A 25,305-nucleotide genomic window follows, 5' to 3' on the forward strand; every position below is an offset into this window, starting at 1 on the left:
GTGTAAACATTGACATGAAAAATAAAACTTAATATCATATAAAACAGGAAACAACAACTTCAAACACATGGTAAAAAGGTCAGAGCTAAATTTGCCATTCTAATGCTTCAATGCAGCATTTAATGATTAATTTTAGGTAAATCTTAATTTGTACAACTTCTGCCATCAAATATCACACATATCAAAGAATCTCTTTCTGAGTAAATTTCCATTCAGCCTCGTGCTTAACCATCACTACAAACAGACCTCATCATCACTGTGCAACAACAACAGGGAGACAACAGTGGCATCTTGAGGTCAAACTAGGAAAAAAGTACCTGCTGCCCAGCTTTATCTAGAATACCGTAAGGGGAAAACCCCTCCTAATTTAGAAAGGTGAGCATCACGCTCCAAGTGTCTTACCTCCGGGCTGAATCAAAGTTGCTCTTCACAAAGTCATTAAAAGGCCTCATGTGTTCTTCTTTTGTAAACAAAACATGATTGGCAATGCTCTGTAAAATCTGAAAAACAAAGAGGTACATAAGTATTTTCAAAGGTGTGTTGAGTTATTGACCCTGCATTAAAGCAGCTGTGGAGGCAGTAAAATTCCTATTTCTATGCTGGCTTCACCTCTGTCTAAAAGAAAAGAGGTAATGTAAACTGTGACTTTTGATGATGTATAATTTGTGTGACCTGCTGTCTCTACTGGACAACTCTAAGGACTGTTAACTAGTTGGGGTTGGAGTTAAATTGAAGTCCGGTTAAGCAACATGACTAATGACAGGTTACCAAAAAGTAGAGGACTACCTTTTGTCGTCACACTTGCACATAATAAGCTTTCCTTAGCTAGTGTCTCTGGTTCTCCTTCAACTTACATCTTAGCCCACGAACATGTCGATGTACAACAGGATACAGAAAATGTTTGCTTGAGTCAGAATTAAGTCATAAAAGCTCATCAACACATCCTTCAACTGGCATTATTCTAAAAGCAACACCAGCACATGTTAAAGGCATTGGTGGACATCATAGTGATGGGTCAACTTACAGTAATAGCAATATAATGAGATTTCTATCTGTAAAAGGCTTGTGTCCTTGGGTAAAACGTAAACTTTGTGCTAGACTTTGTTAACCCCACTTTGGCTTAATCTAGAGAGGAGCCTCCCACTTGGTAAAATGCCTTACAAATTTTGCCCTCCACTTTATTCAAACCAGTTCTTTTGAATCCCAGTTCATATAATCACAGTGTCAGTCTGTGTGCTGCCACTGTAGAATCCTGTAGTACTGTAGTAATTGAATTTGATCGGGACTAGAGCTCTAACAACTGTATGGCGGTAACATACAAAACTTGGTTATAAAAGATCCAACCTAAGTATAGGAAGCGGGAGCAGATGATAAGAATTGTGGGAAAATGCTGTATCATGATGCCTTTTCCTAGAACAAATCACTATTCTATAACAAGAAGCCTTACCTTAGACATGAGTTTGAGACCCCGTTCTATCCTGGGCAGGGGCTTCTTGTCCAAGATGCCGGCCTCATATGGAGACACAATAGCTGGATTGACAAAGCGCAAAAACATGGCACTGCCCACCGCACCAATGCTGTTCTGTGGAAAGCGCTGACTCACCACCTGTGTGATGGAAGATGGAGGAAGCAGGGGAAGGCAAAGGAGGGGAAAACATAGGGATAATGTGGAACAGATGGAACCAAAGAGAAAGGGTTCAGCGGGGAGCAGGTTTGAATAAAGGGAAGGAGAAAATATTGAAAATGGATTTCAGTACATCAAAGAGCAAAGGAGGAAATGATGAGAACAAAATATACATGTTTTAAAGTGTGTAAAAGAGCAGAGTGAGGTGAAGATATAAGGCTGAGGAGGAAAAAAAAGTAGAGGAAGACGAATGAAGAAAAAAACATTTCATTCTGGGCTGTAACAAGGGCAAGAAAGATTCTGACTCCAGTTGCAGCCCAAGAAAGAGTCAAGAGAGGACAAACAACATAAAGAACTAAACCATCTCCTCTATGCTGGTGAGAATGCAAAGTGGAAGTCGTCACAAAAACGAAACTAAAGACAGGTGACAGATGTAGAACCATGAGTTGTAGCAAAGCAATGGATGAACTGTCCCATCCAAAATAAATAAATACCACAACCCACACATCGCATGTTGCTTTGAGGCAAAGCAGGGCTGTGTGTGACATTTTCAAAGGTGTCAAAATCTAACGTCACAGAATCCAAAATCGGACACAGTTCAGTCTATCACTCATCAGTTCTTAAAAAACCGAAGTGTGGCTGCATACAGTTGCTTGTGGCATGGTGACAGAAAAGTCTCTCATACAGACTATTAGACCTGCAGCTAGTGTCACTTCACTTCCCCAACTGTCTATTAAAAGGATGTAGATTTGGCCTTTACACATGCTCATTAAAAGGTTCTGAATGGTTTATTACAACCTAAGCCTTTAACTTGATGTTCGTCTCATTGCCTGAGTTGCTTGTTGTGTTGGACTTTTGTTTCCAGATTTACAGTCATTTCAAAAAGTATTCAGACCCCTTACGCAGAGTTAGTTTTGTTTACATTGGTCACAACTTGCATTCCCTATCCACAATCTACAATACTTGCCACAGATCTGTAAGGCAGTTATTGCTAAAAAGGACAGTTTTGTTTATTAAAAGTAAAGTTTAACATTCAAATTTGACTCAACCATTATTTTCTGCTTAAATATGCACTTTGTGGTCCTTTCACAACAATTTGGATGAATAAAATCAGCAGAAGAGAATAGAAATGTTTGTAGGGCTTTCCAAATGTTCCTTTATGGGTTACAGTGGAGACTAAAATGTATTTAAAATACATTTTCAACACAGTTAAATATGCAAAAACTGGTCTGAATATTTTCAAAGCAACTGCAAATATAAAAAGTACCTTAATATCAGACTTCATAAAAATGATGGCCCAAGCAATGAGAATAAGAACTACATTACTGCAGTTATTCTTACCTAACACTAAGTTTATAAAACTGAAAGTAAAGTAAAGGCAACCACAATGTGTACTACTAATCTTTATCTCAATTTAATAATTATGAAACTCTTAAAAAACAAAATTAAGTGTGACAATGACAAATACCAGCAGCATTACCATCTACAGAAGCTTACAAATATTGTCTATTTGTTCACCATCTACCTATGTACTGAGTATCCAACCAACACTTTATTCAACTAGATTTTCAGTTTGTGACCTGTAAATAAAATGTACAGTACGTTAAGCCTAGGACGCTTGTAGGAATCATGTCCGATAAAGGGAGTAGTGACGTTAACCAGCACAACACATACTATATTTGCATGCATGAGAAAAAGAGCCATAGATTCAATGTCCGAAAATTGAAAATTCTATCTCAGCAGGATAACATTTTCCAGCAAATTGTCACTTTTATATAGCCTGCTAAAAAACAAAAAAAAGGTGAGAGCATGTGGTAGAATAGCTGTTGTTGGCATGAGGATCAGTCAAATCCATCACTTTCGATGAACTCATTAGATTTCCCCCACCTTGCAACCAAATGTCACTTTACTGCACTATCAAGACTAGGACTGTATTTATTGTTTTTATCTACACAGATGTTGACTGAAAAATCGACAGATTAATTACAACCTAAAATTTATCGATGTCACTACATTATCTATCTTGTACATAGAAATAAATGCTTTATTGATAAGAAATATGTCATAAGCCAAAAAAAGAAACACTAAGCACTAATGTTTTTCACAACTACCGAGTGCAGATAGATGATAGAAATTCATAGGTTATCGATTTTAAAAGAATCTTTTTATTTAATAAAGTGCAAAAAGCGAGAGGGTCTGAATATGAAACTACTTGTAATGTAATGTTCACTAGAAAACAGAACAGAACAATGAGCTGACAACAGCAATAAAATACTTCTTTAGCACCAACCCATCACAAAAAAATTATACATTACTTTCTATAATTATGGTATATAATTATGGTAATTATGGTCCTTTGCCCTAACAAAGGCACAAGTTATGTTGGTTTCAACGAGGGGGCGGTTTTGGCTGTAGCCAATTTAGACCATATATAAGGCACCTGTTGGGCTGGAGCATCAGTCCTTGTCTTCAGCCCTCCTTGTGTGAAGACCGACGGTGTAAAGACAAGCGAGTTTACGTGCACGAGTCCACCAAGCGAGGACGTTAGGTAGTTTATTTCCAACTTCTTTTACTTCCGTTTCTCTACTTTGCTTCACATTAAACCTTTCTAGCCTTTTTCTTTATTATACTATGTGTTTTCAGCAGATCCCTGTTCTCCTCCGCAGACGCAGGTTTCTCACCTGCTTGCACTTACAGAAACCTGGATCATGCCACAAAACACGGCCACCCCAGCTGCACTCTCCACCAATTTTTCATTCTCTCACAGTCCTCGCTCATCAGGTCGGGGGGGTGGGACTAGACTTCTCATTATTGATACCTGAAAGTTTTCCCCGACAGCGCCACTCAGCAATCTGTCATTTCTGGAATATCATGCCGTTAGGATCACAGCACCGATTGCAGTCCAGATGATTGCGATATATCGACCACCGGGCCAGCTGGGAAACTTCTCTGATGAACTGGACATGTTGCTGTCCCACTTCCTGGAAGATGGCACTCCTCTCATCGTCACGGGAGACCTGAACATCCACCTTGACAAACCACATGCAGCTGACGTGTTTGCTCTTGTAACCACGTTTGACCTGAGTCTGGTCTCCACTCCCCCGACCCACAAAGCTGGCAACAACCTCGACCTCATCCTCGCCCGGAAATGCACCACAGACAACATCTTGTTTACTCCTCTGCATGTATTGGATCATTTCTTCATCAGAGTCTTTATCCGTAGACCTTCGCAATCTCCCACCACACTTGTAACATTCCGGCGTGACCTCAGGTCTCTCAACCCGGATCGATTCTCCTCGCTGGTCTCCGCAACTCTGCGCCCACTACCTCTCCATCCTCAATGCAGATGCAGCCACAGACAGCCTCTGCAATACACTTTCATCGTGTCTGGATTGTCTCTGTCCCATGTCATTGAGACCCGCTCGTCCCTCAGCTTCTAATCCATGGCTCACTGACTGGATACATGAGCAACGCACCCACTTAGGAGTGCTGAGAGGAAGTGGCGCAAATCCAAGACTCCATCTGCCCTTGCTGAGTATCAGGATCTGCTTGGACCTTTTTCTCACAGTGTTACCAGGGCAAAGATTGATTACTACCAGGAGAAGCTCAGCAACACCAGGGTCACCTCCGCCATCTACCTCTCTCACTGCTGACAACTTTGCCGACTTCTTTAACAACAAAGTGGCAGCCATCAGCTCACAGTTCTCTCCTCCAGATGATGACATCCGTCTAACTTCTTCCAACAGTGCATTGCTCTCATCATTTGCAATTCTGACTGAGGATGACATATCCACCCTCCTCCTCTCTTACCATGGATCCAATCCCTTCCACTCTTCTTCAAGCAGCTGCTCCCGCTCTAAAGCCAGCTATTACACTAGTCATCAACACCTCTCTCAAAACAGGGACTTTTCCAACCGCTTTCAAGCAGGCCCAGTTTACCCCACTGCTCAAGAAGCCTCTTAATCCCTCTGTAGTGGAGAACTACCGACCTGTCTCCCTCCTTCCTTTTCTGGCCAAGACAATGGAACGAGCTGTCTTCAACCAACTCTCAGACTTCCTTTCCAGGAACAACTTCCTCAATGTCAACCAGTCTGGCTTCAAGAGGGGTCACTTCACAGAAACGGCACTCCTGACTGTTGTGGAATATCTTTGAGCTGCAAAAGCCACAAGTCAGTCTTCTGTCTTAATTATACTTGATCTATCATCAGCCTTTGACACTGTGAACCATCAGATCCTCTTGTCCACACTCTCTGATTTAGGCATCTCTGGATCAGCCCTAGACTGGCTTCATTCTTACCTATCCGAATGAACCTTCAAGGTATCCTGGCGGGGGCATCTTTCCCAGTCTCATAGGATCTCTACCGTTGTGCTTCCTTTTTTTACACTAATTCATCCCTAGGTGCCATCATTCACTCACATGGTCTTTCCTATCACTCCAACGCTGATGACAGACAGCTCTTCCTGTCCTTTCAACCGGACGACTCCACTGTCTTATCACGCATCTCTGCCTGTCTCTCAGACATCTCAGCCTGGATGAGTGAGAGAGATCTTCAACTCAATCTCTCCAAGACCGAAGTCCTTGCCTTCCAAGCCAGACCTTCGACACAACACACCATCAGCATCAACATGGAACCTACAGTGATTGCGACTGTGGCGCAGGAAGTTAGAGCGGTTGTCCACCAATCTCACAGTTGTTGGTTCAATCCCCACTATATAAGTGCAGGCCATTGTCCCCACTAAATCGGCCAAAAATCTGGGGGTCATCATCGAAGACTACATCTCCTCAGTCTTTAGGACATGCAGATTTGCTCTCTACAACATCAGGAAGATCAGACCTTACATCACGGAATATACAACCCAACAAATTGTGCAGGCGTTGGTCATATCTTGTCTCCATTACTGCAACTCTTTGTTGATGGGGTTACCTGTATCCAGCAGCTCGCCTCATTTTTAATCAGCCAAAAAAGACCCATGTCACACCACTCTTTAGATCTCTACACGGGCTTCCTGTAGCTGCTCGCATCAGGTTCAAAGCTCTGTCTCTCGCTCACAGGGTGGTTAACTCGACAGCTACCGCTTACCTCAACTCACTAATTCAAGTCTACAATCCTTCTCGCCTGCTGCGGTCTGCCATCGAACGACGTCTGGTGGTCCCAGCACCACACAGAAGACACCAAGAAAAATTATTTAGCGCAATGATCCCACGATGGTGGAACGAGCTACCAAACTGCACGCTCAACAGACTCTCTGCCAATATTCAAAAAACTGCTGAAAACAGAACTCTTCCACATCTTCCTATGCACTTAAATCTCTTTTATTTATAAATAAATAAATAAATAAATAAACAAAATTCCTTTCTACTCTTTCTTGCACTTGCATTTCGTGAACTGTGAACACTTTTCTGATGGGACTTTGCTTTGATGTTTTCTCCTTGACTTAGATTTTTGCTGCCTTGTACCTCACTTGTAAGTCGCTTTGGAGAAAAAGCTTCTGCTAAATGACTAAATGTAAAATGTAAATGGTAAAACCTACACTCAACTTTTTTCTTTTCATGACATGTGACCTGTAGCTGTCTTTGTACCTTTTGCTCTTACTGGGTCATTCAGCGTGAAAAACAGTCAACACGCGCAGGCTTCTATGTTGTTAACAGAATTTTTAGGGAACCTACTATACACTGGTACATCACTAATACCAATGTTGGGTCCCCACATCCACCATTTTGTGTTATTCAGCACAATGAGGCAACTGATTGAAAAAAAACAAAAACAAAATCTGACTTTTATAATCTCTCAAAATCAAAGAGTTTTGATCAACAACTGCTTGTTTGAGGGATTTTCTTTTTTACATAATTTTACATTTACATTATGTCACATGTAAAATCTGCTGCTTTTCTATATTTTAAATTAAGGTAAGCTGAACAACTGCTGAACAAACTTTAGCCTGACTTAAATTAGAACTTCAAACTAAGTCATAGAAACTGGGCTTCTTTCTGGTTAGTTCAAAATGTTACTGCTCATCCAAGTAGCTTCTTTTAATAATTGGTTGGATAGTTGGTCAACAAAAACTCTAATTTATCCTCCAGGTTGAATACACTGTGTTGAAACCCTGTCAATAAACAGAGTTTGGTAAATACCAATCACAAACAAATTGTCTCAAAAAGGTTATAATGTAGTTTTTTTCCAGAAAACTCTCAAAATGTTTGGAGGCTCTTCATTTTGTTCAGCCCGATTTTGTTTTATAAAATCAACTCCTGTTTATTCCTGACACACTATATTAGTTGCATGGGCTTTGAGAGCAAGTCCTATTTTTCTGTGCTCTCTCCTCAGAGCCTGTCTTTACACACAAATATACCTTGTATGTGGTTTCTCAAAACTGCGTGCAGTCAAATAAACCTGTGTTTCACCTAACCTTCCTGCATACTCTGGGTCCAATTTTTAACAACCATTCTAAACTCCCTAAGATAAATAAAAGGGTGCGGTTTGAACCTATTAGCAAAGTCTCTATACTTGTGGATAATCAGCCACTGTTTCTGTTAATTCAGCCGAGTGTGAAAAATGCCAAAGACTGCCAAATGTCCATTCAATGTATTTGGACACAAACCTGAATCTCAAATGCACTGACTTCCAAGACACAATGGAACCAAGACTTATGTCTTGGGGGGGAAAAAAAAAGGTGTCCAGAGATGTCATGTACCACATGGTTGATATTAAGATGATCTGATACATCATCAACTGCCCTTTATCAAATAAATAAAAATACTAAAATAAACACTGACATAGAAATACATAAATACAGATATACACAAAGCAAATAAAGAAGGACGTTAACACCCTGGATGACAGGGAGAGTGACTGGGTATTAAAGAATACAAATCCTCTGATATACACTTGCCAGCCGCTTTATTAGATACACCTTGATAGTACCAGGTGGGAGCTCTTTTTGTCTTCACAACTGCATTCATTCTTTGTGGTATACATACAACAAATAGCTGGAAATATTCTTCAGAGATTATGGTCCATCTTGACATAATAGCATCATACAGTTGCTCAAGATTTGTCTGATGCGATTCTCCCTTTAGACTACATTGCAAAGGTGATCGAGACTAGATCGAGATCTGGTGACAGTGGAGGACATTTGAATAGAGTTTATCATTGTCATGTTTAAGTAACCAGTTTGAGATGATTTTAGCATTGAGACATGGTGCATTATTCTACTGGAAGTTGCCATCAGAAGATTGGTACACTGTGGTCACAAAGAGGTAGATGGGTCAGCAAAACACTCAGGTTAGGTCGTGGCATTTAAACTAGTGGTCACGTCATTTGGGTTTTTCAATGCCCGATGCGGATGCAGACTTTAGAGGGCAGGGAGGCTGATGGCCAACTGATATGAGTAGATATGCTCAACTTAAATTCACAATTGATGTCTTTAGAAAATATGTGAATCACTTCAAGAAATAAAAAACATTTAGAAAATTTAACCTAGTTCTAAATTCATTATTTACAAAAAAATACTATTTGCAAAGCAGCAACAAGACTACATTTTCAATTTCTCATTATTAGATACTGAGTGTAATTTAAATAGAAAAAAAATGAATTTAAACAACTGTCCTTGTAGGCTGCATCATAACAAAACTGAAAAAATTAAGAGGGTCTAAATGCACTGTATGTCTGCACCTTTTGTTTTAATTCATCGGCTGCCCTGACCAAAGGTCTCGGCCAATGAAGATTTATTTAAAAGTTAATTTAGAAGTCAAAGCATTGCAGAATGCCAGTTAATCGGCTGAACAATTCATTGTATGCAAAATATCCCCCACACCATGACACCACCACCACCCTGAACTGTTGATACAAGGCAGAATATTACATAGAGCCGAAACTGATATTCATCAGACCAGGCAATGTTTTAAATTTGGTGAGCCCTTGTGAATTGTGGCCTCAGTTTCCTGTTCCTAGCTGACAGGAATAACCGGTCATGGTCTTCTACTGCAGTAGATTATCTGCCTCAAGACATTATGCACAATCAGAGGTGCTCTTCTGTATATCTCAGTTGTAATGAGTGTTTATTTGAGTTACTGTTTTCTTTCTATAAGTTTGAACCAGTTTGGCCAATCTCCTCTGACTTTTTGCATCACGAACGTATTTCCCCCTTGAGATTGTTATCTGTAAACCCTAGAGACGGTTGTGCATAAAAGTGACAGTAGATCAGCAGTTTCTAAAATACTCAACCAACCATGTCAACAGTAAACTCAAAGAGCAGTTGCCACGTGATTAAGCAGGTGTACCCATTTAAAGTGGCTGGTGAGTGTAGTGCTTACAATTCAGTGCTTGTGCACACGATGCCTCTCATGACTTCCTTCTGCACTTTGTGTCTTCAACAGTGCATTAAGACAAGATTGGAAGACAGCTTTTCTTTTCTGCTGTGATCTCACTGTTGATGTACCAATGTTACTATGTTTATATACCAATGTGTTTAGAACCATGTTTCCAATAAGATGGGGCAACGTGTAAATGTGAAAAAAAGAAAATGCAATGATTTGCAATTAGAAATCATACAACATATTTAATTGTAAATAGTACAAAGACAACAAAAAATGTTGAAACTGAGAAATATGAATTTTTCTTTTTCTTTTATGTACACACTTTGAATTTGATGCCAGCAACACATTTCAACAAAGTTGAAAAGTTCCTCATAAGGGATGAGGTGCTTCACTAAGTGGACACATAGGTTAAAAACTTACAATATGCAATTAACGCAGGTTTAAACTTGAGACTTAAAAATCCATCCACTCCACCCTCTGTCTGCTCTGCTGTGGTCTTCTATCAGCTGCTACACTCACCACACACTGCCCAGCACTTAAGGTATTACTCATTATCAAATTATAGTCAGTAGGAATGCTGTAAAACTTACCAATTATGCACAAGTAATTCAAATTTCGACTCAAAACAACCTGCTGCCCTTGTCCCAACCTTTTAGAAACCTACGATGCAACTAATTACCAATTTCTTAAAAATAAAAAAAATTATATTTCTCAGTTTCAACAATTGATATGTTTTTGTACTAGTAAAATTTAAAAAAAGCTTTTTAAATGACTTACAAATTATTTCATAGAAATTGGGTTTTGCATCAACAGTGCAGCTTCATAACCAATGTTCATGTAGGGAGGTTGCGGCCATGTTACTATAAAGTTGAGTTAGTTTTTTTGTGAGCAGGGAATTTTTTTCCCCACAAATGCTATTTTTGAGGTAAAAACATGTACCGTACAGCTAAGGAATCCAACCCATGACAGATTGAAGGAGGCCAGTTTATCAGAATATTTCATCTATTGACCACTGTCATTTATACATCCATGTGAGCTGAGCCACATGAGATGTACAGGTGTGTGAGAGCTGATTTATTAAAATAAGTCATAATATGTTGATAAAATGTTTTTGAGTGCAGATGAAAGTTTCTGAAAAAATGTCTCCTGGAGGGCAAACAGAGAGTCCAGATAGAAAAGAAAAGAGAGAATGCCACCATTTCCTGGAAACTGTTAATTGAAAATACATCAAATGGCGCCGATATTAGTACAATGATTTTAAGAGAGGGTTGTACACAAAGTTGAATATGGAGAAAAAGAATACAAAATTTTCATTTTAAAAAAATGAAGAAATAAAAATTAAATGAATAAAATGCAAAAAAGGCTTTTTTGCTTTAGGGGGAAAGTGTCTGAGGTAAAATAGATTCTCCAAACTTACTGCTTTTTTGTTTTCCTTTTTTTCTTTTACTGTTGCTTTATTCAGTAGAGAGTGGCAAGTAGCCTACAGAACAGAGATGAGCACAATCATGGTCACAGCACCAGCTACACACAGACACAGCCCTAACCACTCGAGGTGTAAACACATTCTTATCTAATAAAACACAGGAAAAATTAAAGCTGCAATTAGAAACGTTGTCATCACTGCTCAGGGGACTTGAAGCGTGTCCATGCATGAGCTGGTGAGGTTTTACTTCAGCAAGACTGTGTTAGTGTGCGTCTGCTTACACACTTGCAAATAAAAATCCAAGATGGAGAATGAGAAATAAAAGATATCAACACATGGAAAATCAAAAACCCAGACCACTTGTTATGGGTGTGGGTATGAAATATTTGGAATTATTAGTAAATGGAACACCCTAATGTTGTTAATTCTGTTCATTGAGTGTAGATGGATGGGAACTGTGGAGCTTCTTTTCAGTTTTGAGAGGGTGTGACAGCAGCAGCAGCAGCAGCAGAAGCGGCAGCAGCAGCAGCGGCAGCATTTGGACGTAAACAGGAAAGACTGTGTTCATAGGGATTGTTACGTGTGTATTCAGGTTAGACAGGCCATCATTCCCCTATGCTGTGATCAAACCTAATCCATGCTTTTAACAAAAACAATATTGTCATTTGAACGTGAAACAAGTATCTGTATATTTCCCTATGAATGTGAGATTTACTGCCAAAACGTTCAATGAATGCCCTGCTGGCCTTGGGGCCACAATTCACATCCAGCTGGAGACCTTTGCGTCTCAAAAAAAAAAAAAAAAAAAAAAAAAAATCAGACAAAGGGAGAGTACAACTGTGCAGATGCTCATTTTCTCAACTCATTTGATACAGGGGAAACAAAAGGGGGACTCTTATGAGATTTATGTTGACACCATTGTGATGCACAAAATTAGGCGTGATCACAGTTTTGATGTTTTCACATACCAGTGTTGGCCAGATGATTCAATGCACTGTACCACGAAACCTGTCTTACCCAATAAACTACATTTCTTTTAATACACTTCTTTAAATACAGAGCTGCTGCTCACTGGGATTCTCTGAAAAATATCAGTTTTTCCTCTTTCTATTCTATTAATGAACTGCCTTTTGACTGGACTACTGGTCAAACAAAATAACCCACATACTTCATCGTGTTTTGCTATAAGAAATGAAAATAAGTGTTTTATGAATATTTTATTCTGTTATCGACTGATGAAAGAACAAGGGACAAAAACAGGTTAAAGGCAGAAAAGGTAGATGAGCAGCTAGGGTCAATCTCTACTGCATGGTACTAGCTCAACTCTTCTTGACTTCACTTGGCATTTCCAGATTTCTATTTTAGAAGTACTAATAGTACCTTGTATGTGTTTTAGTTTAATTGCCACTTAGTTTCCTTGTTGTCTAACCTCTAGAGAAAACTTTCCCAAACTTTCTTCATCCAATTTTCTAGCATTTCTTTTGGTCTAGCTGCGGCCAATTACCGAGAACAGCATTGCTGTTCTTGCATGTATTGCCTTGAGGAGGATGTCATGGCAGTTTAATGCTGTGACCAGCTACACTGAGAACGTACTATATCAGCAGTGAAAAACAAAGTAGGCCTACCTGGTACCAAAAGTGAGTAAAGTTGAGTTGAGCCCGTACCACATGGTGGATAAATACTAATATTGCAGTTCTACTTGGTAGAGACAGTGGGAGACACTGTGGAGCTGTGGGGCGAACTTGCTTAATGAACCAACGATAGCTAAGATAGACTGCTAAGTTCTTCCAGATCAAATTAAATGCATTTATAAACCCAGTAAACATGTATGGTTACTGGTTTCTATGTCTACTATGCCATAACTAGCTGCCTTTTGTCTAGACTACCGGTCAACCCCTCCCCCCCTCAAAAAAAAATCCATATACAATATCACATTGCTTTAGGCAACAGTTATGAGTTTTATATAAATATTTTATGACATTCTATTTATCTGATGCTCAATCAATAATACTAAATAATACATTTTGGATTAATGGGTAATGAAAAATATTGTTTGATGCAGCAATGTGTGTGTAGTATTATTACACACAAACAGTACTTCTATTTTCAGTTTTTGGTCCCAGTGGAAAGCAGCACTTACATAGATTGATTACATTACATCATATGGTAAAATCTAGAAAAAACAAGGTCCTGACTTAGTCACACACAAGTTGTCCCAAGGTGCTTTAGAGTTATTAAAATGTTGGGGATTAAAGACTGAGCATGTGGAATTTTAGGCACATTAAAAAAAAAAAAATCAAACATAGATGCCATAATACATCACTGTGGAAGACTGTAAAAAGTTGAAGGGTTTGTTAAGCTATGCATTGGTGTGTGTTATGTAAGAGCAGTGAGTTGAGTGGCATCTGGAGACCTCAGAGTGGAGAGGTGGGAGCTTGAAATGTGAAAATGACACTGCACACAGGTCAGGGCAGAAAGGCTAGGTGAGCAGTTGGGCAGCAGATTAGAGAGTGTGTGGTTGGGGGTCTACCTGGTACAGACAGTGGCAGACGCTGCGGAGCTGTGGAGGGAACTCGCTGGATGAACCAATGATGGCCTGGAAGAACCGCTCGGTGATCTGCAGCAGGTTCCTCTGGTTGTCCTCCAGGTTTTCACCTTGTTCCAGCCTGATGAGACAATCAAATAGCTTTTCAGTGAGGATATGTGTTCTGGGCCAGGATAGATAAACCCTCCATTGCAACCTGCACCAAAGTCAAATACATATCCAAGAAGGGCACCTCTCTGTTCTTCAGAGACATGTCCTACCCTATGAAAGAAAGGGATGTAGATGTGGGCAGATGTGGACTCATACACATATACTCATACATAGGAGCTACTAAGAGCTTTTGATTCAGGCAGAAGTCATGGACAGTGCTGGTTTGTGTTTTGTAATTGTTTTTGTTGAGGTCCCAAGTGAACCTGAAAACACTGTGGACTACTTTACGATCCGAGTGAGGCGTCACTACCACCGTTGCATTTAAGTAACAATTGTCTTGACATTTGAAATTGGAACAAGTAACTGCTAAATTCTCCTTATTTTTAGTAATCTTTCATGTTGTTGCCTCACACTTGCTGTGAAAGACGTGTCTCCTTGCTGTGACAAACAGCCACCTGCCAAGAATCAGGAGCAGCATTCCTTCAGCATCTTCCATTGTTCCTTTCTGTGTTGGGTTGATGATGATCATATAATTATGGTTTCATGTGGCATTGCCATGTCGAACAACTACCTTGTAGGTGTATTATATCTGCAGAGGGAAAAAAACAGTGCCTGGTACCAGAATAGAGCAGAGCCAAACAGAGTTTAGCTGGTACCATGCTGTGTAAAGTGCTACACGTGAGCTCTTCTACCACACCCAGGTTAAAGATAGATCAGTCACAGCAGTCTAGACCTCGTTTTTCTCCGGATTACTTCTATCTGTCAATAGGAATACTACATGCTGTCAGAACAGCGATGTAGGTGCTCACCTGGTGGGGTCCACCTCAAAGCTGATGTGGTCGGGAGTGGTGATAACCCCTCTTAATAAAGGTTCCAGTAGCTTCTGTAAGTAGGCAGCCCCATATACCTGTCAAAAGATGAAATAAAATACGATGATTTTATTTATAAATACACATATATACACAGAGACACACATGTTTTGATGTAGAATATCTGAGTTTCAGAATTTCACAACACAAGTACCTTGAAACAGAAGGTCATAATTTTACTGGCCAGACTGTTTCCTCTGAAGAGAGTCTGCATTGAGTCAGCCAGCTCCACCTCTTTCGAGAACATGTTCCAAAGCAGCTGGTAGAGGAGGTGACGGGAGTCAAAAAGTGTCACCAGGACCCGGGCTAGCTCATCCTGGGAATAAAGGAAACACATACACATTTCTGATAGAAAAAACATTGTATGGCAATACATTAATTTAACATTTTATACCTTCTTATCTCATAAATGCTACGTGTGGGAAAAATTCAATGAACTACAACACCACCTACTAGCCTAGCCACACATCGTTCAGTTGCCATGGTAAAATATGCATTTTATGTCAACATGTTTGAAACCAATCCTAAACCCACGAGTGCTACACACCCACTGCGACCCAGGGACCACATTGGCCAGTGCCATAGCAATGGGCAGCTCCCCCTGGTCTCCCATCATAGTGACCAACTCCACCAGCCTCTCAAAGCGGTCAGCTAGTACAGTCTCTGCAAGCGTGTCAAACTCTGTTCCCTGCTGTAGTATCTTGGTCAGCACCTCCATGAACGTGGCTCGAGTTTGCAGATCCTTGTGGTAGCCCAGACCTTAAGAGGGAAAAATCAACTTTAAGTCTCACAGGAAAACTCAAACTCGAAATTAGCTTATTATTCAGCTGAGCTGTAGTAACAACGTCTGACTTACCAATGGAGTGCATGAGGCCACTGTCAACATTAGCATTGAGCAGGTTGGACATTGCGAGGACGGTGCAGTGACGGAGGGAGGCCAGGCGACGGGACATTCCTCTCTTTCGTCCTCCCACTGCCTGACCCTCATCCTCCACTTCACTGCAGTCATTCAGCAGGTTCATGAACAGTGTGAAGTACCTGCACACCATCATCACAACAACAGATTAGACTTGTTGATGCTACAAATTTGCCACTAAAACACAAAAATATCTTTTTCTGTGATTTTATACGTCATGATTTTTTAATTTTCTTTAGATTCAGTCTTAAAAATTGACTCATCAACAGTGTATGAGTTTGGGTTAATCGAATCTCAGATTGTCATGATTTTGAACCAGCAGTAGGAGTACTGCTAATTATAGAGTACAAGCTGATTGGATGCCACTCAGTCCAACCAAATGCACAACACACCAGTAAGAACCCTACTACATATAATGGAGTTATTACCCAGACCCCCTCATTTAGAAGTTGTGTCAATAACCCATGATATAAACATGTTCACAGAAATGTTAGAAAATTTGGTCTCTTTTGTTATTGCTTCAAATTGTGCTCAAGTGCTTCCTGTTTGCTTTAATGTTCAGAACTGATTGGGCACAGTTTAAAAAACAAAAAAGCACACACCTCTTTAAATAAGGTCCCACAATTCCCACACCAGTACAAAACTAAACCATGAAGATATAGAGGTAAATCATTAAGAGGATTTGACTATTTCAAGAACAACTTTATGTCTGAGCAAACCAATTACTGCTCATCACCTGGCTAATACCACCCCCCCGTGGTGATGAACAGTGCTGACAGCATCATGCTGTGGGGGCTCGCTTTTATTTATTTATTATTATTTTTTTAACTTTGTCACTATGTGTTACTGAATGAAGAAAATGTCTATTACATATATCAAGTGTGCAAAAAGTGAAGGGGATAGGAATACTTCTTGAAAATACTTTATGATCAAGACACTGCTGAAAGACATTCTGCATTTTGTCACATGGCCACCATCACTCCATCACTGGCTTTATGGTTCCCTGACATGTCTAAACTACAACATCCAACAATGCTCAATGCTCATTATTTTTCATATATTTTGTGACTTTTTGGACAGAGTACAGACGACTAATATTACCAGTTGTCCACGAACCAAAGGGTCTCCTAGTGACTCCTAGTCCTCCTCGGCTGCATGTGTGTCTCTCTGGCAAGACTGTCTACTACTCACTTGCATGTTGCTTTGGATATAAGCATCTGCCAAATGACTTGTAATGACTAATTGTAATATATAAAAATGCAAATTCCCCAAATGTATACCCAATCACAGTGTGTTTGCAGCACTGTAAAGACAAGCTCCAAGTAGTTGCATGCAAGCATTACATGGTTTCTACAAAATTGAAAGGGGCTGTGGGCAACAGATGCCAGAATAACATTTCTTTAAATTTTCTTCTGCTTTAAAGAGTTCCTGCTTTAACCATGTTAGACTAACTGTGCCGATTATAAGTGGATCTGTTGGTTATGAAGCATTTGAATACATCATTTTAAATCAGCAGAGCGACCTCGTTACAGAAACAGATGTGGTTCTATAACTGTAATTCGTCTATGCAAGGTCAGGAAATGATGAGTGGTGTGTCCCATGAGTATTTAGGTAATAAGCATGCTCAAGCCTCTATATAAAATAAGGTCTGTCAGAGATTCACCTGTTATTTTATGTATCACATACATTTTAATGAGCATTTACTGTAGATACAGTACGTGCAATGCATGCACAGGATGCACAGTATTTTGACCTTTGTGTGTTTGCATTTTGTCAAAGAACATCCCGGTAACCTGAATACTTCATTGCACCTGTTTAGTGACACATGGACTATAGCTGGTATGTACAGGAAACAAGTGACTGAACGAAACTCAGATAATTCTCTAGACTGCTAAACTGAGAATCTATGACTAAGATTAACAAGCCATAATTAAGTGCACATGTCGGAGGTGCACTCCTGTATCTAAACAAATGGCCCTGTTAACCAACTTACTGACTGAATACAATTACAGTTTTTTTACTCAGTCTGAAAATGACAGTTAAAAAAGATGTTGTTATGCAAAAAGAGAAAAAAGCTCTGCTATAATGTTTGACATGCCGATATTGGGAGAAGGAGGTCAGCTCTGTGTACTCTAACATAATTTAACCCATTGTAATCCATCAGATTTGTTATGTTTGTACGTAAGTAAGTTGTAAGTTAAATTTAGAACCAGCTGTACAATTCCACACAGGTGGCAGAGGGCAGATATGCTCTTACTTGAGGAAGAGCTGAGATTTGGCCTCCATCAGTTCTACTCCGTCCCCCTCTTCTGGCTGCAGAGGAAGACCAGCTAACAGTGACACAACTGCCTCCATACTGGCTTGGTCCAGGTCCCTGCACATCACAAGCACATCACAAGCACACACACACACACACACACAAAAGGAAAAAAATAGTGAGGAGGGAGCGCTCTCATTTCTGTATAATGCACAAGTTATTATGAGAACAAGTAGCAGAAGGGAACCTCGTCAGGCACTTGATGTCATCATCAGCAGCTTGGTTGGATGTTCCCATCACCCAGTCTGTCAGGTACTCCACCATCTTGTTTCTATATAAAAACATTTAACAGTAAAGAATTTTAGTATTTTCAGATGCCAGCTTTTCAACTTTTCGTTTACTGGAGTGTGTTCAAATAGATAAGCTTTTATCCTTTTTTAAAATTTAGGGAACACAATGTTATGTAAAATAAAAAAGAAAAGAAAAGCCGTACTAGTGGCTTTGTCCAACACCCAGGGTATCCCATGTATACCTATCTATTACTGACCTGAACTTCATCTCCTGGCAGAAGGAGAGGTCATCTCTTCTCTCCATCATTACCTCCACCAGCTGACACAGCTTGGTTTTGATCTGGATAGCATGGACCACATTGCCCAGGATACGCACATACCTGGAGATGACATTGAATTTCAGAAAGTCATGTCCTGTTTTTAGGGTTAGGGTGGTTAGGGGCAATGAGACGTAAGGCTTTTTTGGCTGATGTCAGGTAGTTGGTGAAAAACTTTGTCAGCATGGCAAATCAGTATTGTTCATGTCAGTGAGAGCATTCTTCTTGTGTGTTCAGCTACATTATGCAAATCACTGCATGAAAAGAGACCAGGTGCCATTTGTAAGTTCTAATCAGACATATTCTCAATTACAAGTAGCTATATACAGTCTGCAGTGAGCAAGCAGTTTGAAAATATGAAGCTATGCTTTGTGTATAGTTGGTTCATCCACAGTTCTATGTCTTTTGCTTTTCTTTTCTCTTTCCCAGGTGCAGAATGTATGTGCTAGTTGGCCACTGGCTAAGCTCTTTGGAGTGTGGCGATAAGGCTGACATGTGGCAATGCAACATTTGTCCTTCATTGCCACTAGTACTTTCGTGTCCTTTTTGTGTGTCTCCACTCTAAAGCCGATGTAGTGTTTAAGTTTGGGACACACATAAAGACCAGCCAACACTTTCTAAGGAGGGACAGTTCACACAAAATGGCGGTTTCCACCAACTCTCACAGATTCCTCTGATTTGTAATGTCATTAGTTTTCAGTATCATTCATAAATCCTTAATGTGTTTGAAAAACAAAATTCTACTTCTATTGTGGTGTTAGCTCTTAAATTAACTAATTATATCAGCTTACAGTGGTGCCTGCTCTGGAGATAAGACCATAGTCATCACCTTCTAACTCAGATTCATTCCTTCAATCAATCAATAAAACACTCAAGGTGATTTGTCGAAATGTTGTAATTGGCAACACAACTGAAACAAGCTTTATAAACAGGTGTGGATCTCCATTATCATCCCACAAAAACTGTGTTTCAGGCTGTACTCAGAGCATTTCATATTACATCTGCATTGATCAAAGAATATGGTGATACATCATTGTTAGGTTTACCTTTATTTGATTGCAATACCTGGCCTTTATTTTTTGATGATACAAAATCAATTTCAATAAGAGCTGATTATGAAGTGGTATCATATAGAGCTGCAACTAACGATTTTTTTTGTCAACGAATCCATCGATTATTAGTTTGATCAGTCAATTCAATTATTTTAAATTCATCAGTAATTTTTATATTTTAATTATAATAATTCAAAGCATGCACTGCAGGGCATTACTCCTACCCCCAAAATAGGCCATTCTTAACTGGTGTTTTACAGACTGATGTGAAGTCTGTCCACAATATAATTAAGCTTGTTCCATTCAAGTTAAAGGAATGTTGTGCAATCTACATTTCCTCAATAAACCGTTCTGTTTCTTTTAGTTTAAATACTTTAACAGAATAGAAGAATGAACATGAAATCAGTCCCTATCACTGATCCCTGTCCTCTGTCTGCTGCTGATGGAGAGTCTCTGCTAACTGCTGCAGGGTACTGCTTGGTTCGGGAGTGTGACTGCCTCAGTGTCCACTAGAACATGTGGCATTTAGGTTGAACAGTGCATTAAGTGCAGCACATCAAACTTTTTATAACTTCCAGCTTAAGATGGATGTAAGCTAACATGTTCGTAGCAGTTAGCGATTAGCCAACAAGCTTGTTGGGGTGAACACATGACGGTGGATGGGGAAGCTGTAGGCACAGCTGAAATCATCACTTTTCTGCACGTTTATCATCATTAAAAGAGTGTTTGGATCATTTACTCTTATAATTTACGGAGCATTTTAGGCCTGTCCCCGAATGAGTACTGATGTTGTCCGGTCGAGTTAAGAATTAACTGCTCCCCTCTGCTGCAGACAGGGACACTTGGCTGAGCGCCGCCCTCGCTCATACTCAGAGAGAAGGAGCTGCTCCACAAAACGTTTTTTTAAATTTGCTAATCTCAGTGTAGAATTCATATGTGGTAATTCCTGAACACAAATACTTATATTTTCATTTTATAGTTACCTTTAACAACTCTAATAACTAAATCCTTACACTTTTTTTTATTGTACCAGATAATGAATCTTTCTGTACTGTTCATTTCTAGTTTTGTAAAACAACGTAATTTTGTAAATCGATTACGTTGATGCCTCGCCCAACACCTAGTATCTAACAATAGGTGGATGACATTGCACCTGGATATATCCGTTGTTACATACTGTCTAGGGCGACACTCCTAGTTGGTTTTTAGTTGGTTTAGGACTATGGAATATGAATACACTGGGCCAAAGGAAAGGTGCTGACCTGACCAGGTTGAGCATCATTGTCTCAATGCTGGCCTGTCCTAGGTGTTCAGAGCTGCCGTCTGTGTGGTTGTCTAACAGGTTCTTCATGATGGCTATAGTCTGCTCCACAAACTGGGTGTTAGTGTCGTTGATAGGAACCTGAAAAACAGTACAACCACTGAGTTTAATTCAGAAAATTTATAATGGTACCATATAGTAAGCAAATTAACATTAGACATGCAATTTAAAAACATTTTCCTTCTAATGATCTCTTTAGTTTACTACACTTGTCAGATCTATTTTTCTTAAACCAGCATTGCACAGCCTCGCCTCTGGATCCAAAGAACTGTTACATGATTACAAGTCCTACAACTAGACTCACCGGTCCCTGTGTGTCAAAGAACTTGCCAATGCTGTTCCTCAGCTTGTTGAAGAGCATGGGGTAGAGGGCGGGGCTTAACTCCAGTCCCAGCAGGTCTTTAACATTAGTGCGAACATGGAGGCCAACTCTGTCATGGCCACACACCAGCAGGGCCAGCAGTCGATCCAGGAAGCGGCTGACAGGCGTCTCGCTGGAGGCAGAGTAGGAGCAGGAAGTCGCTATGGCCATGGGGTTGGATACCTCGCAGGGGCCCATGGAAATCATGGAAGGTTTGCGCTCACTCATGGGGCCCATAGGTGGGCTGTAAGTGGCTGGGCCAGGGGTGCTGCGCTGCTGGAGACACACACCACCAAGAGCGCACAAGAAGCCTGTCATGTTGATCCACTCCTGCTGTGGGGGGACACAAGTGTGGATGTATTATTCCACACAATTTGTCTTCATGATGCACAGGTTAAAGATTTAAATCAACCTACAATTTAACACAATATCAATGTAACAGACAGACAAAAATGATACATTTAAGTATTTAAATTTAGACTTTCAGTCATGAGGCTTAAAGCTACTATATTTAAACTTATTCTGTGTTTAGGTTTTTAAAATTCTAAAAATCAGATAACTAATACTTCTCTGGTCTTACTATGATGGCACCCTCACCTGGCCACTCAGTATTTTTTTTAAACAAATATTCAAAGATTCCTGTTATGCAAGGTCCAATGCTCAATGTTTTTTTCAACAGTAGTTGTGGTAGTTTTACAAGGTAATGTAGTGTGGACACGGGTTCAGAGCTGTTGAGTTACTAACAACAAATTAAATGGTTAAAAATGGTTTTGTTAAATTAATTTAGGCTGACTTAAGAGTTCGGAACTACATCAACTACTTTCTTCATGATCATTCATTTGTCAGGTGACTATTTTTGATTGAGATGTTTTTATTTTAGTTAAGTCTGATTCATTCTATTCTCCATGACAGTGGTCCGTGCCACATTTGTAGAGCCGGCTCCCGGAAGGGTAGGTTTGTTTTGAGTTCCATGTAGCATGAGTGGGTGGTAATTTGATAGTGTTAACAGGACACAGCTCTGAAGCGGTTATGAAACACACTGCAAAACAAGCGCTCCGACAATCAGCTGGCACATCCTCCTGTGTATGCTTTTATTCTTACAGTGATGTGACAAAAACCTTTTAAGACCCATACAATCTGAATGTCAGACAGGCAAATAATAAGGCATTTGATTATTAAAAGTGAATTTGAATTATAAATAAAATTATAAAATATATAAAATATAAAATTATACTGCCTAATTTGCTTTGGTGATCAAATGTCATATCAAACACACATTTTTGGTCAGTTAGGCTATGGTTGAGCTTATATCTTGTCATCTGAATTTGACCTGAGCTTCACAGAGAGAAGAGATCTCTTGTATAACATGCCTACCTGCCCATCATCAGCCTTGTTTTTGGGGAAGTTGAGGATCTGTTTGGTGGCCTGCTCCCATTTAGCATGTGTGTCCTCCCAAGCCTAAAAGTGAAAAAGAAAAACAAAAACCTGACATTAACAACAGGCCATAGACAGCTAAAAGAAAACTGAGTGTTTAACTAATTTTAACAAAGCTAACATATCATAACACATGTGGTGTGTAAAAATCATATTGTTTTTGAGAATAAAAATACAAATGTAAGAGAATTACCTGCAGGTTAACTGACAACAATCAATGAATAAGACCGTAAAAGTCCCTGGAATTTAAAATGTTTATTACCTCAATATTTCCTGGTGTGGGGTGTTCTATCCTCCTTAACAAGGCCATCACCCTCTTTTGCAAAGTGGATCGGCCTATGGATCAAAGAGATACACTGTTACTGGTAATGAAGGTTGGGCCGTGATCGCTAACAAATGTCACAATGTTGAACCAGCAGCATGATTTACATTATGGTCACAACGCTTCTCTCTACCTAATGCAATTTTGAAGTAGAAGTGAGATGCAGTACTACAGCAAATTACTAAGATCAGACAGCAACACTGACCTGTCCCCATCATGTTGCTGACAGAGGCCAGTTCACTGAAAGTGGCGTAATTGGGGAGGATGTTCTGGACAGGCACCTCATCGGCGGCGCTGCGGATGTCAGCCTCCTCACAGAGGTGGCGGAAACACGACATTGCCACCAGCACTGCCTCTGTGTCTGGACTCCATAGAAACATGTAGAGACACACCTCAAGCTTGGTCTGTGCCTGGCGGCAGATGGGGATCCCACCCCCCTTGGTGGCACACTCCTGCAATAGTTGATGGCCAAACACACAGTTTATAAACTGATTCTTTCAACACAACAGGCAACACCACTTCTTAAAAATTTCTGAGAATTCATTTGTGGTCTGTACCACTGTGGTTTTGCTGGCTCAAAGGTAGAGTGCATCATTTGTTGCCATGTTATTTGCAACACTTGTATTAAATCTATATTTTGGCTGAATTTGTTTGTAAGTAACAATGCATCCTGTTAATACAGTTGAAACAATACTGTACCTTGTTTTTGAGCAAAAACTTGTTCCTGCAAATGAGGATCTCCCTCAGCCATTTGAGAACTTCTGTTCCATTAACCATCTGCTGACCAATCAGCTTACGGCAGATGAGAAAGAGCACCTGTGAACTGAGTAAAGAACAAAATATGATTGTAACTTTCAATGAAATCAGGGATTGATTAAAAACAGAATGCTTACCACAAAATCTTAAGCCAGTAATCACCATACTTTCATATACTTTCCAAGGCTCATAAAAGGCCAAAACTTAGAACAAATAATTATTGACTAGTTCCATCTGTATCACGGTAACATATTATAACAAACAAATTAGCACATGGACACCATGTTTATCAGCCGCTCAAATTACAGCTGTCCTGGCTGGATGGAGTTTGTCAAACATTTTCTCTGGATGGCCCAGTGGAGACACTGACAAACAATGCACTTTCTAGGATCAAATCAAACACACTTCAAGTTGGCTTCGATCCTATATCAACAAAAAGTGTCCAGATCCAGGCATATTTTTTATTTTTTAGCTTGTTGGTTAAAGTGTCTCTTTACCCAGCTGGTGTTTGTATTCAGCCAAAGACTAACTGCGAGGAAACTAATTTTGGAATATATTTCCTTGTTTATTGTGGAAAAAGAACACTCTTGAGTACCTGATGTCCCAAAATGTCTCTATGGGGGCATCAGGATTCCACAGCTCTATGGTCTCTGGTTGATGCAGAACTAACAGAGCCTGGGAACACAAAACAGGAATGGGAGAGCCGGAAGCAGGAGGTGGAGACACATGCAATGCTTTGTAGTTAGAGGTAATGTTCGAGTAAAGACAGATAATGTGCGCAGTTATTTACCTCCACGGAAAAGAATGATTTGTTGTCATCCTTAATAAAGACAGGTTTTCATACAGATTTTGATTTTAAGGTTCATTTTAAGGTATACATTCAGGTAACATTATTTTCAGGTGGGCACCCGTTTTCATACACTGAGCTTTAAATCCATCTGAACAACAACAACAACATGTCATACCCACCACCCATATTTTGCACAGAGGCTTCATATTCAAAGCTTTTTAGCAGAGGTACTTCAATTTTTACCTCCTTTTTAAAATTTGTCATAATCACTGAAGCAACTTCTACGCTATCCTACATTACGCACTGTGTGCATGAATAGTATAATTACAATTAAAATGTCTATAATGCTTCTATAAATCTGATTCATTTTGTTTGGGTGGGTTTGGTTTCTGACCTCCATGGCTTCTTGTGAGAGCTGGGTGGTGTTGGTTAGAGGCACTAGCTGCACCAGGCCGGTGATGAGCTCTGCTGTGCTGCTCTGCATCTCTGGAGATTGCTTCACGGGATTCTAACACACAAAAACATTCCAGTTGTAACAACTGAATCTGAACACTAGAATTC

The 25,305-nt window shown here is 39.8% G+C and overlaps 1 protein-coding gene across 8 annotated transcripts in view; it reads right to left on the bottom strand.

Annotated features, from left to right (window-relative positions):
* LOC137128400 (neurofibromin) overlaps positions 1 to 25,305 on the bottom strand; it is a 76,705-nt gene that overhangs the window by 36,159 nt on the left and 15,241 nt on the right. For 3 of the 8 annotated variants that reach the window (XM_067506316.1, XM_067506318.1, XM_067506321.1), the window contains 19 exons: positions 25,139 to 25,252; positions 24,550 to 24,629; positions 23,898 to 24,021; positions 23,404 to 23,650; positions 23,139 to 23,212; positions 22,817 to 22,900; positions 21,386 to 21,775; positions 21,023 to 21,162; positions 18,649 to 18,771; positions 18,349 to 18,432; positions 18,102 to 18,218; positions 15,785 to 15,966; positions 15,476 to 15,687; positions 15,083 to 15,244; positions 14,869 to 14,966; positions 13,895 to 14,030; positions 11,359 to 11,421; positions 1,448 to 1,606; positions 403 to 500 (listed from right to left, as the gene is read on the bottom strand). In XM_067506316.1, the coding sequence (XP_067362417.1) occupies positions 403 to 500; positions 1,448 to 1,606; positions 11,359 to 11,421; positions 13,895 to 14,030; positions 14,869 to 14,966; positions 15,083 to 15,244; positions 15,476 to 15,687; positions 15,785 to 15,966; positions 18,102 to 18,218; positions 18,349 to 18,432; positions 18,649 to 18,771; positions 21,023 to 21,162; positions 21,386 to 21,775; positions 22,817 to 22,900; positions 23,139 to 23,212; positions 23,404 to 23,650; positions 23,898 to 24,021; positions 24,550 to 24,629; positions 25,139 to 25,252 (2,687 nt within the window). Of the gene's footprint in view, positions 1 to 402; positions 501 to 1,447; positions 1,607 to 10,237; positions 11,151 to 11,358; positions 11,422 to 13,894; positions 14,031 to 14,868; positions 14,967 to 15,082; positions 15,245 to 15,475; positions 15,688 to 15,784; positions 15,967 to 18,101; positions 18,219 to 18,348; positions 18,433 to 18,648; positions 18,772 to 21,022; positions 21,163 to 21,385; positions 21,776 to 22,816; positions 22,901 to 23,138; positions 23,213 to 23,403; positions 23,651 to 23,897; positions 24,022 to 24,549; positions 24,630 to 25,138; positions 25,253 to 25,305 lie in introns of those variants that run through there. The other 5 variants (XM_067506317.1, XM_067506319.1, XM_067506320.1 and 2 more) reach the window with 3 other exon arrangements.

This window comes from Channa argus, chromosome 6 (assembly GCF_033026475.1).
Source record: "Channa argus isolate prfri chromosome 6, Channa argus male v1.0, whole genome shotgun sequence".
Lineage (NCBI taxonomy): Eukaryota > Metazoa > Chordata > Actinopteri > Anabantiformes > Channidae > Channa > Channa argus.